Source organism: Chanodichthys erythropterus, chromosome 7 (genome assembly GCF_024489055.1).
Source record: "Chanodichthys erythropterus isolate Z2021 chromosome 7, ASM2448905v1, whole genome shotgun sequence".
Lineage (NCBI taxonomy): Eukaryota > Metazoa > Chordata > Actinopteri > Cypriniformes > Xenocyprididae > Chanodichthys > Chanodichthys erythropterus.
Window position 1 is genome coordinate 39,398,598 of NC_090227.1, and position 21,353 is coordinate 39,419,950.

A 21,353-nucleotide genomic window follows, 5' to 3' on the forward strand; every position below is an offset into this window, starting at 1 on the left:
TGCTTTCAAAGCACGTACACAAAACAGTGAGAGAGGTGTGGGAAAGGAAAAAAACCCAACAAACTTAACTTACAAGTTTCACTTAGTTTCCTGTATCACCCTCTTGTGTTAAATAATAGCCTTTCCCATCCAACAAGTCATGAGTTACAAATCTGGTTATCATTTGTCAATGGATTGCGCAAGATTGTCTGTCAACATCCTCGTTTTTTTACAGCCTCAGCTCAAACGGGTGGTTTGCAGAGACTCACGCGAAGGTGTGGGTTTATTGCACATCATTTAGGGTACGGTGGAAGGGTCAGATCTTTGTTTTTTATTACAAACTTCCTATGACTAATTGAAACTTAAATACTTTCACAACTTTTGCTGATTAAAGGATAACTCAAGAAGCCGTCACCACAGAGAGGTCAACATGACATCCACACTGACCCTATTGACTTTACTCATCTTACTGAGAATGACTAATTTATCACATTATACAAAAGAGATCTTTCTTTTTTTGCTTTATTATAGTTTTAAATTTAGTTTTTATTTTATTCAGTTTTTAGTTATTTTATCTGTTTATTTTAGTGTATTTTTCAATTTATTTATTTACTATTTATTAATAATTATTTATTTTTAGTTTGAATTTTTTTTAATGCATTAACTGCTATTATTTAAATAGCATTATTAAAAATCCATGCAGGTGGGTAATAAAATTTGAAATTGAAAATTACAAAGCATTCTGTAAATCTAAAATTAATTTGAGGATATTTTTATTTTTTTTTCATTTATTTATTTTTGATTTTTATAACTACAATATAATTTTATAATTATTTTATAATATCATTTATAATATTAATTCATTAAAAATTTATTTTATAATTTTATTTTTATAATACAGTTTAGTTAATTTCATCTGTTTATTTTAGTGTATTTTTCAATGTATTTATTATTTATTTATATATTATTATTTACTTTTAGTTTTAATATTTTTTAATGCGTTAACTGCTATCATTTAAATAGCGATATTAAAAATCAATGCAGGTGGGTTATAAAATTTGAAACAATTACAAAGCATTCTGTAAGTCTAAAATTAATTTGTAGGATATTTTTATTTTTTGTATTTTATTTATTTTTTATATTTTTTTTTATAACTAAAAGTTTATATTTTATCTTGTTGAATATCTTTTTAATAGGAAACAAGTTATAATAAAATAATAATTTAGAAGTAAAACAGATTTAGAATACAATTTCACATTTTCATTTCATTTGAAAAACATGCAATATCATGGATGAGTGATTCATTATAGGATTTACAGCAATAACATCAATGCCTTTAAGTGTATTTGAAGGCCTATCTTTATTAGTCTTTAAAAGTGAGCTGCTTCTAGCCATAGCCTGTAAGATCATCCCTGAAGATCTCTGTTTATTTAGTTTTCCAGCAGGGGGGTCTGCAGCACTGAGTCAACACCGTGTTTACATTCCAAAGCAGGGGCAGCTGAGCAAAACCTCCTCCTCCTCCTCTCCAACCTCTCATTTACTCACTCAAAAAACATATATGCCATCTATACAGCAACTTCAGATTCACACACACTACACTTTATGTAAAGAGACAAAGTGTGCATGGCGGGTTGTTTTACATGTTTTTCAGATGCATGAATGAGTCGCAAATTATGCCAATAGTCAAGGTCTGTCAAAACAACCAGCACAATTTGAACGACACGGTACATTACAAACAAAAATAAGCAACATAAGATCAGGCCCATTTCGGCAGCAGAACACTGTGTGCCCGTCTAGCATGTGAGGACAGAATGTTCTGACAGGTGTGCGTCTGACCTGGGGTCTCTGGCGAAGGAGCTCTTGTTTGATCCTCAGTCTCTCTTTATCCATCTGGATCTGCTGCAGCCTGATCTGGTTGTTTCCACCCATTACTCCACTCTGCGGGCTGGAGGGCAACTGGGAGCCTTGCTTCACTGGAGCACTCTGGGAAATTCGCTGCTGGTTCATAGCTGAGGACACAAAATGAATTATTTTAAGAGACTTTGTTCGTTCTGTTACTGCCAATAAAAAGTAAGCATTAAAGGGATAGTTCACACCTAAAAGTAACATCTAGTCATCATTTTCTCGCCCTGGTATTGTTCTAATGCCATATTCAGCAAAAATTCTGACCTTGGCCGTTGGTCTTCTGTGCATGGCTACACGTTCATGAGACACTATTAGTGCCACAGTTCATTCTGACTTGCCCAAAAACAGCACACGTTGTCAAAACTTTAAAGGTGCCCTAGAACCAGTTTTCACAAGATGTAATATAAGTCTAAGGTGTCCCCTGTATGTGTCTGTGAAGTTTCAGCTCAAAATACCCCATAGATTTTTTTGAATACATTTTTTTAACTGCCTATTTTGGGGCAGCATTAACTATGCACCGATTCAGGCTGCGGCCCCTTTAAATCACGCGCTCCCTGCCCCCGTAGCTCTCGACTATAATACAGTGCATTTACAAAGTTCACACAGCTAATATAACCCTCAAATGGAACTTTACAAGATGTTCGTCATGCATGCTGCATGCATGCGTCGGATCATGTGAGTATGGTATTTATTTGGATGTTTACATTTGATTCTGAATGAGTTTGATAGTGCTCCGTGGCTAAAGCTAACATTACACACTGTTGGAGAGATTTATAAAGAATGAAGTTGTGTTTATGAATTATACAGACTGCAAGTACTTAAAAATGAAAATAGCGACGGCTCTCTTGTCTCCGCGAATACAGTAATAAACAATGGTAACTCTAACCACATTTAACAGTACATTAGCAACATGCTAACGAAACATTTAGAAAGACAGTTTACAAATATCACTAAAAATATCATGATATCATGGATCATGTCAGTTATTATTGCTCCATCTGCCATTTTTCGCTATTGTTCTTGCTTGCTTATCTAGTCTGATGATTCAGCTGTGCACAGATCCAGACGTTAATACTGGCTGCCCTTGTGTAATGCCTTGAACATGGGCTGGCATATGCAAATATTGGGGTCATACATATTAATGATCCTGACTGTTACGTAACGGTTATGTTGAGATTCTTTTGAGGTCTTTTAAAAAATGAGATTTATACAAGGAGGAGGAAACAATGGAGTTTGAGACTTACTGTATGTCTTTTCCATGTACTGAACTCTTGTTATTCAACTATGCCAAGGTAAATTCAATTTTTGATTCTAGGGCACCTTTAAGACATTAAATACAATAAATGTACTTTCTTCTCTAAGGTGAATATATTTGAAGTATTCTGGTTGTCACAAAAACAAATCACATCCATCTGACAACCGGAGTTCTGGTCCAGAGATTCGACTCGGTGAAGAAAGTGCACTGATACTTTGTGGTGATTTTTATTAACCTTGTTTTCTCACAACTTGTGTGTCTTTTTTGGGTGAATCAGATTGAACGGTGATGCTAAAAGATGCATGAATACACAAAAGTCAACTGCCAAGGTTTAGGATTTTCATTAAATAATACAAATAAATTTTGGTTTGTTTTTCACCAAACCCTATTGTATACCCCAAGAACACTTGGAATATATGGCACGTGTCGCATGGGACCATTTTGTGATACTTTTGTGTGTGTTTTTTATTTTTTTAAAGCTTCATGCTGGTCGCTATTCACTGCCATTATATGGGCAAGTGGGACTTTTTTTTTTTTTAGATTTCTCCTTTTGTGGAAAAGCAAGAAGGGCATACGGCATTAGAACAACACTAGGGTTAGTAAATGATGACTTAATTTTCCACTAGAAAATACATTCAACATGTATGTAAAAATGACATTTATGGCATTATAGTGTTACTATATTATGTATATAAGCACTACTGAAATGCCATATTATTGACAAATTAGCATCTAGGACTTTCATCATACACTCATGAAGGGCAAAACGGGAAATATTTATATACAAACTGAATGTAGATGTTAAATATAAAGTTATTATTCTCAATTGGTAAATGTAAATCTGAATATTTATTTATAAATCTAAACATGCAGTTATAAATCTGAAATCATTTAGCGAGTTATTTATCATTTTCAGACTAATGACCATATATTCAGAATAAAATCTATATATTTACAACTTACATTTATATATTCAGATTTGTATCAGATTTACATTTTCCATATTGAGACCTATAACTGTACATATTCAGATTTATATATTTATACATATAACTAAATATCTCATTATATATTTATATCGTCATTATAAATCCGACTATATCTAAGTATGAAAATATTCAGATTTCATATAATAATTTCCATTTTGGCCATTCATACACGTTGTATATTAAGAAAAAAAACATGCAACTGATACAGGGCATTAAAAAAGGCCCATCAATGCAAGTGAATAGAGCAATGCGTATCGCCACAGACGCAAACACAGAAACAAATGTTTTGGACCATAGGAGGTGGGGTGTTACAGTAATTGGACCAATGAAAATGGCTGTTTACTTATGCACTGGGGCCACCAGTGACAACAAAGCCGCGATGTGGCTGCCGTTGTTATGCGCGAGGGAGCCCCGTCTTCCCCGCTTATCCTCATCACCATTCAATCAGAGTGTGTTTACACTACCTCAGGCCTGAATGAATCTCCACTCTCCTCGCACCATGGGAATCAGATCAGAGACTCACCACGCCTCACACACACCGCAACCACCATCCCCCACACCGCCTGAGGCGTGGAAGAGTGTGTGGGAATGTGTATGAGTGCTAGTGGGGGAGTGTGTATGTATGTGTGTGTGTTTGTTTCTCTTTTAAGACTCTTATCTCGCATAGATAGGGGTCTATTGAAGCCGAATGACGGCTCTGGTGGAGAAGTAATGGCTGATCTCAGGGCAGGAGTGACCAGTTAATACAGGCCGATATGTGGCAGACAGATTTGTTGCGTCTGTGAATGGGAACACAACAAAAAAAAACCTCTTGATTCTCAGGTCTGGATTTCCCTGACTAGTCTGTACTCGTTTCTGTGGGTATCTCGCTTGGGAAACTCCTACCACAGCATGAAGATGACAAGAACACACAAACAAGTCTTATCCATGTGGCAGAATGACTCAGTGTTGCATAAGCGCAGCAGATTTGCAGGTTCGTGCCACGAACGTGTTCTCCTCTGAACTAACAAGAGGAGGAAACGTGCCAGAGGAACACAAATAAAAGGAGATAAAAGCTCAGATTGACGTAGTTTGCCCATCTTTTCCACGCTGGCTCTGAAACACGATCATCCAGCAATAACAGCCTTTATCAGGCCGTCTCGCAAAGCAGAGCCAATCGCATCTCCCCTGTCCTTTCCAGGTGAGACTGGAGGGGTGTTATGAAACGTCAGGAAACGCAGCGGCACGACCTTTGAAGCCTTTGTAAATATTTGCTGGCTGTTGATTTAACAGGTTTGTTGTATAAAAGCCATGCTCAAGTTGCGTTTCGAGTTAAGAGATAAGCGCGTAGGCTGAGGAGAAAAAGGAAAGGGTAAATCTGTGTCCAGAAGAAAAGCCTCTCTATATCCCATCATACACAAACCTCAGCGGGCCACACAAAAGCAAGCTGTGAGCTGCCGGAAGTCAGCGTGAGGAAATTCAGCTGTGACTAGTGTGTAGTAGGAAACCAGTTGAAAGCAAGATGGCAGCCGTATCACTTACAAGTGGAAACAGCAGGTGGTATATTTATACATCAAGGCTTTGACTTTCACAGTTATTATTAGTGATTACTGCAGTCAGAAATGCAAATGTGTTTCCGTTATTCACACTAAGCTATGTAAGTAATACGCAATGCAGTTATGCTGCAAATAATTGAGTCGGACTGAGTCATAAAAGTGCCGTCTTGCAGGTTCTTGGCTTTTTCTTTTTACAGAAACTGCATTGTCGCAATGCACTCACTCGACTCGTTCCTGATCATTTATTAAATTATTAAAAAAACTCTCATTTCTTTCTCAAGAAAGAGAAACTTAGATCACACTGATGTGTCCATGCCATGTTGGAATTACTGTAATTATGAGATTCCGACTTGTAAAAAGCTTTTGAAATTGAAAAAAATGAAATTTAAGCTGCTGCTGCTCCCGGCCCCCTTTCCAGAAGAGGGCGGAGCTTTAACAGCTCAACAACAACAAAGCTGGAGAATCTCACGCAGCCAAAATGAGGATTGTCAGTAACGGTGTTCAGCCTCAGAGTCGACACTGATGGAGGGACTCAGGAAGAAGTTACAAATTTTAGAATGAAACTGGACGTTTCTGAATGTTTAGTGGATAAATTTATGAAGTTTCTGTGGAGTTGATTCAATGTGCCGTCATGTTATTCTTTTGTGCAAATCCAGCGTTGAATTGACTCTAGTTTGTGAAGCAGTCCGGCATAAAATGACGGCATGATAACAACACTCTACTACAACAACTCTTCCTCTTCTCTAAAGCAGCCCAACATGGCCTCAAACCCGTGTTCTCGGGGTTGGGGTTTATGTCAATTTTGGGGTTTGTGATGTCACTAACCCGGGAACAAGTTCACTATAGTCCCTAACAGCCATTTGTTGTAGTCCTTAAAAAGCGATTTCTGTAAAAGAAAATATCTCCTTTTGCATTGAACTTTGAGAGTCGTAACTTTGCAGACATTGTTCATGTTCTAACAGCAGCATTACACACTAACTGAAGTTAAAAAAATGAAATCCTTAAAGGACCCCTTTAATCAAATGAAACAAATACATTTTGCGGTTTATAGTGTTACTACAGAAACGCATAATTCCGGGTCAGAGGATGTGAACAGCTCAGAGTAGAATGTCCAATGTTGTCATCTAGTAATTACAGTGATTACATCATGGCAGAGGTGTAAACATATCAAGATACTATCTGAACGAACGCCAGGTGTAAAGGGGGCTGGACTATATTGACTTGGGGTAGCAAACAACAACAACCCAGAACTTGCTAGCAACATCTCTAAGCAGCGTGGCAGTAAGTTTTGCAAGGGAAGCACCACTCACATTTACTTCAGAAAAAAAAAAAAAAAAACTCCAGAGACTGACATCTTTAAACATGAACCACCGATAGCACATTCGTCATCCCGTTTCCCAATAAGGCGAGCGCCTTGGGAGTCGTGAAGTGTTTATGCAACCGTGCATGAGTGTGTGTGTCAGCGCAAAGCTCTGGAAAAGATGAGTGCTTCACAAGAGTGTGACATCACTCTGCACTTGCCAACAAGGTGCCAACTCCTGCACTGAAGTACTATGATAATCCAAGCGGCCCGCAGCACATGACCGATAACTGAAGGCTCCAGTTGGTCTTTGTGCTCAAGAACTACACCACCACAAAATCTGTGGTGTTTTTAAGTCAACAGTCCAGATGAAGCGTGAAATACATCATAAAGTCCCACGTTAGACTCTCAGAACAGACCTTTTAGGAAGGAGGCACAAGTTTATCCTGTGGTCTTTTTCTCCTATTCCTCCCTTTCTTTTCCCTCTCTCAGGGCCTGCCCCCTTCCTCTTTCTCTCACTCTCCAACATTGGGTCTCTTTGACTGAAAAGGTCTGGAACAGATTAGGAGCAGAGCTGCAGCATCGAGAGGCCTGGCACCGTCTCAAGTCCATCTAGATGTGCAGCTGAGAACAGTTCTGCCTGCGCTGGGCCTCACGCGGGGTGAGAAGGGGGGTTAGACAGAAAGAGAGAATGGCCAGACTTTAGTTCTCCGTTAAAGGAGTACAATCCAACTCTACTCCCTGCTCGAATTACCCAAGTGTTTCCAATGGCGAGCGGAGATCCAGAAGGGACATGTCAAGTTAGCAACATATATAATCGTTATTTGAGGTTCAACCGGTGCAAGAAGAAGCCAACGTTCTTCTAACTCAAAGTCGCCCTTTTGGAGCCGGTGGGAAAACGCTCGTCCAAACGTCTGCAGTTCAGCGACCTCAATGAGAGGAGTCGAGGAATGAAAACACAAAGGTTATAAAAATTTGCAGATGCAAGCAGCTATATGAAAACCGCACGGGAACGCCCAAACATTCTAAACTTGCAGCAAGGAATGAGTTAACCGTGTCTACCCCTCTCGCCGTTCTCCCCCTCACATTACGTCTGTAATTCAGGGGCCCACCAGGCTTGTCCGCTGAACACTTATAAATCTTCAAAGGGCTTCACCCACCATAGCCGACCCCCCTCCCTTTTTGTCTTTGGTTCTTGCTCTCTCTCTCTCTCCTGCCTGACCCAGCCCTTCACAGACTTTTTACCACTTTACCCACGACCACTTACATGGTTGGTGTACGTTTGAACACAAAAACCTGTTTTGTAGCTGAGGATCTGGGTCAAAAATGAGGCAAAAACATGCTTGTTCATACATGAAGGAGATAGTGAGATAGTATCCCAGGGGAAAACTCCTTTGGGATGAAGCGAAAGCACCTCAAGCGTGAGTAACTCAAAGTGACATAAGTAGAAGCCTTCATCTCTTTGTGACCCTTCCGTGCTCATAGAAAGAGATTAAAGAGAGGGACTGAAAGGGGTAGAAAAGGACAAACATCTTAGTCTGACAACCTTTCGGTGAACCATTTATCTTGACAGCAAAAACAGATGATTAGATTAATGTGACTATTCCACTGCTTAGATATGTTTTGCCTCTGCATATGGATTATGGATGCGTAACGGGGGGTTTAGGGAACGACATAATCAGATGCAGTTTGAACTAGTTTGCGAGTGTGTGTGTGTGTGTTTGTGTGTGAGTAAAAGGGATCGCATAGCAGACTCCTGAGTGTGGAGCAGTTTTGGCTAACCTCAATGTGAGTCACAGGAAGCAGGAATACTCTGAATAGTGTGCCACAAAAACACATACACACTCTCACTCACTTTCATACACACACATTGTCAGAGAGTAGTCATCTACGCTTGGCCTGTAATCAGCATAATAATAAAGCAATAAATTACAGTGATTTTACCATAGGACTTTGAACGCCTAACACCCCTTATCTTATTTTGTTGTCACTGAACCGAAAACCGAAACTAAAAATAATGTTTCAGTAATTAACTTTGGGTAATTGGGTGAATGAACTCAGCATGCTGCTCAGGGTATTTGTTTACAGGTGATAAAACTGCAATAGTAAAGTTCTTCTGCAACAAGCTGCCTCTTGATATTTTATCTAAACAAATTTAACATTTTGCTGTTCTAGTTTCATTTTTGGTCACATCCGTCCCACACTGCTGACGTGTTTATCTGTTGCAGCTTATCTATGTTGTTTGCACAACATGTCATTGAGGAAGTGCTAATTTTTGCTGATTATTTTCGGTTGCTGAAATTTCAATGCATCACTACTTATTCTTTTATAAAATGGCGACAAGAGCGGCATGATAAGAGACCAATGTTCAATCAAAAGCACAATTGATTATTTTGATTATTATAAATTTTAGGATTTAAAGCTCACCGTAACGCGGGTCGAGTCGTGGGTCCAGCCAAGAGGTGGTTTTGTTTTTGTGATTGATGTAGTAGATCTCTCCTTCTGAGGTAATAGCTTGCTCCCAGCCTTCAGGAAGAGGTCCTGAGAGAGAACAGTCAGGGTGTACAGTCAATTATCCAGTACTAACTGAAATTCGTTTGTTAGTAATTTGCTTGGCCACAATCCACATTTTTCATTCCACATTTTCCCCAGTATTAACGTTCTTCATTCAAGTAAATAGTACATGAGCTACTGCCTACATAGGAAATATATTGCCAAGATGGCTGCTGAATGAACTGACTTGCCTGGACTTTGATTGCACATCCCTTATCTGTCTGATTTGGTGGTTTCAGTTTCCAATAGCAGAATTTTATGAATAGCAGGTGCTCGATTTCTTTGCATAAATCTTCTGAGCTTTTTGTGGTTGGAGATTCATATTCATCTATATGTAATGGAGGCCAGCTAGTTAGAGCTGTGTGAGTAAACCTCACTCCCCTTTAGCGTCCTTGTTCGCACGCCCGCCTCCCATGCAGGAAACTAAGGATGCTCCGATAGGTAGTCACTAATTTTGGCCGATACCACGAACCGATGATGACGTAAAACACGTGATGACGTCAAACTTTAGCGCCGCAGTCACTTGTCATGTTCTAAAGAAGTATCACGTGGAGGAACATTGGCTGAAGGATTGAACCTGATTCATCTCTGTCATCTGCTTTCTGTGTCTGAGGCAGGGCTCAGGCAGCTCCTCCACTCACACACACACATACGTCACACACACATATATATAGAGCAGACAGCGACAGGGAAAAAGAGCATGTGTGATTACCTGCATCTGTCCTTCTTCAGGTCAAGTCATATATTCGTGAAAAAAAAAATCAGTTTGCCATCAGTTGTAAGAAGATGAAAGTGATATCTTTGTCGTAGTATCCTTTCAATGTTTAAGGGGATTTCCCATGTCTGGCATCAGCGCTGTTCAATGCGTTGAATCAATGCCATTGATCTCTATGAAGTGAAACATCAGCTCTAGCGTTACCCAGTTGACGAGTTGCTCGTCGATTGAGCCTTGTAAAGTGGCACCAGTGGGTATTAGTTGAATGAATGGTTTAACGATAAAAGACCGTCCCTTGCCACCAGCCTGCAATTTTGTTTAGTTTTAAAGTAGGCTCTTTAATAAGCCAAAGTATCCAAAGGCCCTGGGTATACTTTGTTTTTTTTATGCGTTCGCTAGCGTATGTGCACAGTCGAATGCACAGCCTTGCAAAGTATACTTCACTCGTACACATACACAGGCGTTCAACGAATGCACAGTTTTAAAGCAATCTCTCGCCACGAGTTATAATAATATAACTATTATTATTAATTATAAAATATATTTGTGATCTTTCATGATAGAGTTGTACTTTCTAACCTCTTTGCACAATCTGTCTATATGGGCCTCCACTGTCGCTGTAGCTTGCATGTGTTCCGCTCTGTTCTGTTTAAACAGGTTTTCTCCGACTACCTTGTGAATCGATGCCCCCAGGGCATGGTTGCCACCTTGTGGAAAAACTAATTACTGCAAAAAAAATGTGCGACCTGCGCGTACAAAGTCCTTACTTATTTGATTCTCAATTAAAACAACAATTACAACATTACTGTAAATAATATAACCAAGGCAACTTCTGTGGTATCACTTTATCTCTGAAAAAAAAAGTCAACAGTGACAGTCAACAGAGAGCTTACATGTCACTTAGCCTATATAAAACTTGAATGACCGGTATTGGCCGATCATGATGACAAGAAATCGGGAGTCGGTATCGGCTGCAAAAATCCTGATCGGAGCATCCCTACCGGTTCGAATCCCAGTCAAGCGGTGCGAGTAGAACTGGAGGGGTTACATATAAGCATGACAGATAAGGAAATGATAAGACTACCATGTAGTGCAACAGTCAGGTTCAGGAAGTAAAAATCCCATTCATAACAATAACTCTTCAAGTGTGAGCTACGAGGTTGGTAACTGATGGTATATGCTTTTGTTGTAGCCATCAGTCTGCATTATTTCAAATTAGTTTTTTAAATAATCATGTTTAAACTATGATACTGCAAAGAAATCCCCACCAATTATAGGACTGCGACACGCAATTTGACTTTCAAATAATCTCTTGCTTCAAATCAAAGTTTATACTGTTGCAATTCACCTCATAGCTGGCTTATTTCCCTTTCAGAAAAATAAATGGGAAAAATACTTTCAGAACCAAGGCTGATAAAAAAAAAGGCACTGTTGTACTCTATAGTTTCCAGGACCAAACAATGTATCGTAGTTTGTAATCCAAAGAATGTCATTAAAATCTGAGGGGAATGGCCTTAAAACACCTGTTAAACCTCCCGGTTGCACTTTATTTTACACTACATGCACTTAACAGTGTACTTACCTAAGAAAGTACTGGGAAATATAAGGTAACTACATGGGTTAAGGTTAGGTTTAGGGGTTGATTCAGGGTTAGTATCTAGTTAATACCCAGATATCGTAATTACTATAATAAGTACATAGTGTGTACATGGGAACAGGACTGTAAAATAAAGTGCTACCAACTTCCCATAAGCTGACTCCAGGGCTGAACACCCTGGTCACTATTGTCACTCCATTGTCACACTGACATGTCTACCTTAACGTCAACTGCCATTCACATGCATTCATTTGCATTTGTCTGCCCTGATAAGGGTTCTATGTTTGCTGAGGCAGAGGTGGGGTTGGGTGGGATGTAAACAGAGAACTGCTACACCCGTAGAATTAGCATGAGAATGCTGGGATTGAGAGTGTAGTTTTTAATATGAGATGAGTGTCTGGAGCTGCTGACCTGAGGCTGGGTTCATGATGTTCTGTTGCTGCACAGGCACTGGGCTGGCTGGGGCGGCCTGGTTCATCTGAAGGAGGGCCTTACGTGGGTCCTGCCAGGTGGTCGTCTGGTCATGATGGCTATAAGGAGACAGAGACATACATAAAAAGGACTATCAAACAACTATTGTGGCTGCGTTCTGAATCCTACTGAGCTGCCCATTTGGATGCATATTGGGGCAAAACAAAAATTTAAAACAATTTTAAATTTGGGATACATGCAATTATATATATAAATATTAATAACTAATATCATATTTCTGTAAGTGATTACATTTAAAAAATTATAAATATAATTAAATTATTATAAATATATTATAATACTTTATATTAATACAATCTATTATATTATATTATATTATATTATATTATATTATATTATATTATATTATATTATATTATATTATATTATATTATATTAATTATATTATATTAATTATATTATACTATATTATATGTGCATATTTTTGACCTCTTCCACCAATAAATATAAAATAATATAATAAGTTTAGCTACATTAAATCCAATTAAAAGAAGATTATTTCACATATGGACTGAGTATTTACACATTCTGTGAAATGTTAAAGTAACTATTGAAATGTTTAAGTAGTGTTAAAGTAAAATTTCTATTCATATGTCATTGCTTTTTTATTGCTTTCTATGAAGAACTGAATTATTTTTTTAGTGCACAGGCACGTTAGAACAATCAATTCAATGATGCCCAAAAATGTTAGGTAGGCAGCACCCTAGGTTTTAAAATACAGTCTATGTCTAAACAATGCACACATCTATGAGAATAAAAAGGCAAGGGCAGTGTACTACCAATTAAACAACTGTTATATATCGCACATTGGTTTATTTGATCCAATATGAGTGCTCAGATAAAACTCCCGGGAAGTGGAACTTTTACAAGATCTTTGTAAACACATGAACACCGATCCCTTTGGACAGCATCTCAGCCCTTTAATCTGTATAAGCAAAAGCGAGCAAGACCCAAACATCTCCGAAGCCTCGTGCAAGCAAGTGTAAATGATGGTCTGTCCTGTTAGCAATGAAATTCCCAATCTTTTCAACTGCCCTGTCTGCTAAAAATAGGCTCTTATGAAAGTCCATTTCATAAACTTTACAATTGCCACCCACTCTTGTGTCAGATCTGCTGATGTATTGCTGTGGAAGAGGGGGTGTGGATAACTGTAGGACGCCGAATGAACTTTGACCCTGTTTACATGTGATTTGCCTGCATGCAGTGGACTGAACCGGTGTCATCAGTGCATGAAGTCACTGATTACTGGGTAAGGTCAGTAATGAATAACACGGTTACTGGAAAACAAATCAACAAGCCTAAAAGGAGAGACTCACTGAATCTAAACCTACACCCCTGTGTTTATTCAGATCTTCAGACAGCAGGGTGGCAGGGAGAGCAGTGCTGCTTTCTCTTTCACTGCAGTTTATCACTTAAAGGTTAAGCAGTCTATGCTGGAAAACAGAGGGCTTTTTGGCCTCAATCTCAACTTGAATACTTATTGAAACAACCAAAAGAAACCGATCATTAAGGATATTAGTTCACTTCTTCAGAATGAAAATTTCCTGATAATTTACTCACCCCCATGTCATCCAGATGTTTATGCATTTCTTTCTTCAGTCAAAAAGACATTAAGATTTTTGATGAAAACATTCCAGGATTTTTCTTCATATAGTGGACTTCACTGGGGTACAACAGGTCCAAATTACAGTTTCAATGCAGCTTCAAAGGGCTCTACACGATCCCAGACGAGGAATAAGGGTCTAATCTAGCAAAACAACTGGCAATTTTCTAAACAAAATAAATAAAAATGTATATATTTTTTAACCACAAACGCTCAACTTGCACTGTTCTGCGATGCGCCACGCACTACGTTATCATGTTGGAAAGATCATGTGTGACGTAGGCGATATATAATACATTTTTATTTTTTTTTTTTAGAAAAAATATCACTAGATAAGACTCTTATTCCTCGTCTGGGATCATGTAGAGCTCTGTGAAGCTGCATTAAAACTCCAATTTGGACCTTCAACCCATTGAACCCCAGTGAAGCCCACTATATGGAGAAAAATCCTGGACTGTTTTCCTAGAAAAACCATAATAACTTTTCAACTGAAGAAAGAAAGACAAATGTCTTGGATGACATGGGGATGAGTAGATTTTCAGGAAATTTTAATTCTGAAGTTTCAACACTGGTATGTTTTCTAGCTCGCTATCACAGTACATTTCACATGATCTAATCTCACACCTTTCTAGAGATCAACCCTGACAACCCTTTTCCTTCCTTAACAGTAGCTGCTAATCTTTATATTTTCTTTTAAACAAATGAAGTCTTCCAAGAAAATGGTTTTGGTGTCCTGAAGGCACACGCACACAATTTACGAGCAGTGTTTGAAATGGAGTGGGCGGTTCAAAAAACCCACGCTCGGAGGTGACGCAAGTTCTGTCAAGTCTGTGAAACTACAGCCAGTGCGGATTATACGCTTAAGTTTTAACTCAAAATATTGCTGTAAGAAAACACTACTGAAAGAAGCTGTTTTATGCAACATCAGGTGGTTGTGAAACGCTAATGAACAAGGACTGCAACAGTTTGAGGCATTTCTAATGATGGCTTTGTTGGGGCTTGCTGCTCGATTAAGATGTAGAGCTAACACAGGAAAAGGCCCCTCTCTCTCCCGCCCTCTCTCTCTCTCTCAGGCGAGGGCCTGTACATTCAGGCAGGGTCAGTCATGGGTCTCCTCCCAGGAGGTTTCTTTCTCTCGCTGCCTGTTCCAACACACTGAAGTGTCAGGCTCTTTAACAATCTGGCGCCAGTTTTACAAAGCTTTCACCTGCTGGACAAAAGCTCAGACCAAGCTTCGACCCAAACCCTAAATGCTATTCACTTGTTCCTCTTTTCCCCCCCAGCTCTGCTCTCTTTGCCTATTTAAGACAGGTTTTGTCACTGAAAACGTGAGATTTGCATGCAATGAACTTTTCCTTGGGTATTTTGACTAGTGATAGACCAATATTCAAGATTATTGGCATCGGCCGATAAACATGTTTGATTGGCCAATAAACCAAGAAAGTTTCGCTGCCTCCGAAATCTCTTGACAGCCTTGTCAATAAATTAAAAAAAAGAAAAATAAATTGTGAATTTTACATAAATATTATGAAAAAATGCATTTAATTTTAAGGAAATTTACGTACACATCACTGACATAATATAATTTAATGATATAATTATAACAGAGCCATCAATCAGTATTTTAAACTGCAATCTCATGGCACCTTAACATTGTGATACATTTCAAAATTTAAAAAAATCTTAAAAGAAAAAAAAAAACGTATTTGAAATAGAAATTTTACTTTAACATTATAAATGTCTTTACTGCTACTTTTGAATTAAATGCATTTTTAGTTAAAAAAAAAAAAAACTTTCTGACCCCAAACCTTTGAAAAGTAATGTATATTTATAGAACATAGGCATTAATATATTTATAATATACTAGCATTAAAAGATTAATTCACCCAAAAATAAAATTTCTGTCATCAATTACTCACCCTCATGTTGTTCCAAAAACGTAAGACCTTCGTTCATCTTCAGAACAAAAATTATAAGATATTTTTGATGAAATCCAAGAGATTTTTTTTTTATCTCTTATAGAAAGCAATGCAATTACCACATTCAAGGTCCTGAGAAGTAGTAAAGACATTGTTAAAATAGTCAACGTGACTACGGTGGTTCAACCTTAATGTTATGAAGTGACGAGAATACTTTCGGTGCACAAAAACGAAACAAAAATAACTACTTTATTCAACAATTTAATCTCTAACCTGTCATTCTTGAACCACTGTAGTCACGTTGACTATTTTAACAAACCTTTTAACAAACCTTTACTACTTTTCTGGACCCTGAAAAATCTGGTAACTTTCTATGGGAAATAAAAAAATCTCATCAAAAATATCTTAATTTGTGTTCTGAAGATGAACGAAGGTCTTGCGGGTTTGGAATGACATGAGGATGATAAATTAATGACAGAAATTTTGGGGGGTGAACTAACTGTTTAATATATTTACAATATTACAAATTACCATTATATTGACCAACGGCTACCCTGAACTATCGATATTGGCATCAGCTTTTGAAAAACCCATATTGTTTGGCCAATAGTCTTGATAGATTGACAGCTGACCACTAGTCTCCTGGAAGAGAGACCGCAGAGAAAAACAAAAACTTTTGACCTTGTGGATAAATGAATTTTGCAACTTTCCGACCGGTTTTGTTTGCAATACAAAATTGGCAAGACCCTTTCCCATCATAAACAGTCCTGTGACCATTTTTTCCAGCCGTCACTTTCTCTTCGCCACTAATTAGTCACTATTCCGCCATCACTGCCTTATGAGAAAGGGAGGGAGCAAGAATAACAAAAAGAGGAGAGAGAGAAAGAGAGAGACTGACTCAGCACTTCACCACCCCCTCTTCTCTAAGCTCCCTCTTGTTTATGCTTTACTGATCAAAGGAACTGCCAAAAACTGCCCCTCTCCCACCCACCTACCAGTAAGCCACCCTACCCCCAACCCACACACACACACACACACACTCCATGAAAACAGCCCAGGCCGCGGCAGACGAGGAACAGGGGCCTCTTCAGGAGGGTCACGGGGGAGGGCCAAATGACCGTCAAACAAAAAGAAAAGGCCACAGAGGAGGAAAAGGAGGAGGAAAAAACGAGCGCGGAAGCAATCCCTCAGAACTCCATTGGCTGTGTGGATTGCTGTGGTCCTGTTACACTTTATGTCACCCCAATCCTCCCCCTCCTATTGCTGCTGGAAACTATGACAGAGACACAGGGGGAGTGAGGGAGGGAGAGGCGGTGAGAGTTAATTTTAATTGGAGCACAGGATGTCGAGTATGAAGATCTCTTGGGTTTCAGCAGGGGCAGACGCAGGCGCACTCACACAGGTGAGCTTTATTAGCCCTGGACGCTCTGCCCACATGGTGCCTTTTCCATGCAAAACACAGACGCTTATGTTTAATTCAGTGGCAAAATAATCCAGACCGAGAACTATTGACTACAACCAACACAAATGACAGATTAGTTGCAACGACAATGCTTCATATGCAAAAATCTGCAAACATACTTCAGACAAACTAAATTCAAGCTAAAAGTTTAACTTCGTTCTAAAATCTAGCGAGATGACTCGCTGCCTACTTCCTTCTTATGCAACATCCTAACAATCATAGAACCTCATAAGTGAGTGATTTGGGACCGCTCTACATGGTGAGCAAATCTACAACACACAAAAACTGCGCTCTGTATGGGAGCCTCACAAAATGATGTACTGACCCTACACTTTTGAATAGTAGTGCAATTAAAAATAATAACTATTCATTGCCTTCTTGGTGAAAGGATCTCTTAGAAAGCGGTATAATTAAGTTGCCTACCTTCTGGAACAGACTTCAGGTCTGTGATGCTGCTCTCTGTAGGCAACTAACTAGCTTTTGGAACAGAGCAAATGTGTTTTTGTAGTCAAAAGCACACAATCCAGTCTGGGTCAGAGCCCTAGCATTGCGTCACCCTCGAACGTCTGCTCATGCAATGTTCTCTTTGCACTTCCAGCACACACGAACACAAATGAGGCAGACTGGCTTTCCTTTACTCAGCTGGAAAGTACCGGGAAAATGGGAGGACAGTCAAAAAGCAGCCAAGAGTAACAATAATGGTGAACTATATATGCATATAATACTTCGAGTCATTTATTCGTAATGCCAACATGCATGCATGAATTGAAGCATTAAAGGGGACCTATTATGCCCTTTTCACAAGATATGAGAATGTCCCCAGAATGTGTTAAGTTTCAGCTCAAAATACCCTATTATCGCTTGTCAAATTTGTCCCTTTGTGGGTGTGAGCAAAAATACGCCGTTTTGTGTGTGTCCCTTTAAATGAAAATGAGCTGTTGCACCCGGCCTGCTTTCCAGAAGAGGGCGGAGCTTTAACAGCTCAACAACAACAGAGCTGGAGAATCTCACGCAGCCAAAATGAGGATTGTCAGTAACGGTGTTCAGCCTTACATTGTTCAAACCGGAGTCGACACTGATGGAGAGACTCAGGAAGAAGTTACAACTTTTAGAATGAAACTGGACATTTCTGAATGGTTAGTGGATAAATTTATGTAGTTGCTGTGGAGTTGATTCAACTCATTGACTAGCATGTGCCGTCATGTTCATCTTTTGTGCAAATCCAGCGTTGAGTTAACCCTCGTTTGTGAAGCAGTCCGGCGTAAAATGGCAATAACACTCAACAACTACAACAACTCTTCCTCTAAATCAGTCCAACGTCGTAACTTTGCAGATGTTGTTTATGCTCAAACAGCAACATTACACACTAACTAAAGTTAAAAAAGTGAAATCATAATCAAGGGCCCCTTTTATTGTCGCTCCGCGAAATTTCGCAAGCCACAGCCATTCCAATAGGAATCCACGCATTTGGGTGAAGAAGTTCACCAATATCGACTTGGTACCAAAGTATCGGTACTTTCGACAACCCTAATCTCTACGCTATTGATAATGTGTAATGGATTTTTTTTGTCTGACAAAAATTTGGTTCGTTATAATGTAATTATCATGACCTGGGAAATAATGAAATTATAATGACCTGAAATTTCACTAATGTGACTGCACCATTGGAGATAATCATACTATACTGCATCAGTACCTTCAACTTAACTTTACCTAACTAACAGCAATCAATAAATGACCACTTCAGATAACTCATCAGTGCAGTTTAATGAGGCTGACCGCACATTCACACCAACAAACTAACACCTATGGCAACGGTATCCCACACTCCCACAGGAAAACATCATCGCAGTCACGGCTACTGCTCCAGGCCATTACAGATCGCTGAGGGCCACCAGCTGAGAGGCGTTATTGAGGATTATGGGCCTAGAGATGGAGACAAAAGCATAGACAGGATAGACGTCCGCTCAAGAGACCCCCACAAACACCCTCCAGAGCTTCAAACATCAGCTTCAGCCAGACGACTGCAACCTTCTTTCTGGAGCACTACTTCCATCCCAGACTAAGCACTGAAAAGACAGACTGGGGGAATGACAAACAGACAAAGAGAGGTCTACAATCCTGGGACCAGGCTTTTGCTTTATAGCCAAAAGACAAGGAGAGCGGAGGAGGGATTCTGGCACTCAAATCACATTGAGCCATGACCACACAGGAATCACTCCATGACACTAAAGGAGACAGTGCTCTATAGAAGCTCACTTCCTAATTTCCTCTCCAGCTGTTATCACTGCTCATGAAACCAGAGAGCGCTGGAGGAGGTGGTGGTGGTGGTAGGTGGAGAGGGGAGGTTAGCGAGCTCACGGCACTGGGCCGAGACCCACCCAAGCGCTCAACATGATTGATGGCCCAATTATCAGGGCCCTGTTTATTGTGCTGCAGTTATTTATAACACAGCAGAGCTTGAGGTGCAGCAATGAATGCTTCTCACAGTTGCACTCAACTTCGCCAGCACTGCGTTTTTTCCACTTTGCCTAAGAAATAACAAATATTTGACCTAAAAATATGGGAGCGTATACTGGATGAGCTGTTTTCACAATAGTGAAAAGTGCCAAGACTGCATTCCCTATTCTCTGTCTGCATCCAAAATTTGCATTCTACTTTTTCACAGGAGAATTCACTGGTGAAGGCATATATTTTAGATAAAACAACTTGAGCAAAATAAAAAGTAATTCAGGGTGACCACAACTTAAATAGATGCAAGGTTGCAAGTTAAAAATTCTAATTTATTTTTTTTAATTAAACCTTTTAAGTTGCAAACATGAGTTCTGTTGACATAATAATTACATCAACTTAACATCTTCTGTAATTTAATCTGCATTAGATTTTTTTTTATAAATTAGGTTGTAGTAACTTAATGAAATTGTCTTGATAACTTCGGAAATTGAGCAATGAATTTCTACTTCCCAGCATGCTTTGCATAGGACTGGATAAGGAGAATAAATTTTTGAAATTAAGTGTTAATTTATTTGTTTTGAAGGGAAAGACCTGTTAGGGTTTAATGCTGTTATGTTTGACATTTTAAAGAGTTTCTGTAATGTTGAAGTTTTTGCGGTTACCATTGTGCTGAAGATACATGAAGGTAAACACTATTAACTCTATAAGCAATGACTGCGCTAATGCCAGTGACAAGTAGGACACCTTTTGCCATTGAGATAACTTGGAAAAAATGTGTCCCAATCAACCTGAATTCATCCTAATATCTTACTTGTTCATTAAATATACATGATTTGAACTGAAATACATACGATTAATTGGTTCCAGGGCTACAATTCTGGTAGTTGGAGCGACTTAATTTTTTTGAGTCATCAACTTAAAAATTTGTTTATGCAACAAATTATTAAGTTCCTTTAACTCAATGCAACTTTTTGCATTAAATTTAAGTTGTCATAACTCAAAATCGATGTAAACTATTGCGTTAATTTTGTTGTTGTTGAGCCAACACAATTTTTAGAGTATATAAACAGCATCTGTTTACGATTTTTGATTTCCTGAGTTCATAAAAATGAATGGAAAAAGTGTTTACAATAAATGCAATCCGTTTTTCCAATTATCAATCACACTAGTCTTATAGCAACATGTTCTTCTATTGTAGACGTTCATAATTTTTGTTCATTTTTCAATTTGATGGACAAATTGAGATTAACTTCGGTGGTAATCAACAGGTTGTTGTCGATAAAGCTTCCGTTGTATTTTACATGAATATTCTTTAAAACTAGTGGTCAGTGATTATTTGTTTTTTTTGTGAATATGTTTTGTAATTATGTATCGACCCTAATCTATCACTAAAATAATTTAGTACTTCTAAACTACAACAGTGTCAGATCCTCACAAAGACTCTGTACATTAGCTTAGTATAACACAGTCACTAATGAGGCCACAGAGAGGCAACCATTATGAATGACTGAATGCTGCTAGTCAGGACAGAAAGAGGACATCAGACCTCAGTCAGCTCTCCATTTCTCCCTCGCGGCCGAGCGAGTGAGCGTGCA

General features: G+C 38.8%; 1 protein-coding gene across 2 annotated transcripts in view; it reads right to left on the bottom strand.

The window, feature by feature from the left end:
• yap1 (Yes1 associated transcriptional regulator) overlaps positions 1 to 21,353 on the bottom strand; it is a 39,789-nt gene that overhangs the window by 5,798 nt on the left and 12,638 nt on the right. Inside the window, exons 3-5 of one of the 2 annotated variants that reach the window (XM_067390535.1) lie at positions 12,240 to 12,358; positions 9,391 to 9,504; positions 1,816 to 1,988 (exon numbers count right to left, since the gene is read on the bottom strand). In XM_067390535.1, coding sequence (XP_067246636.1) covers positions 1,816 to 1,988; positions 9,391 to 9,504; positions 12,240 to 12,358 — 406 coding nt within the window. The remainder of the gene's footprint in view (positions 1 to 1,815; positions 1,989 to 9,390; positions 9,505 to 12,239; positions 12,359 to 21,353) is intronic. The other variant, XM_067390536.1, reaches the window with a different exon arrangement.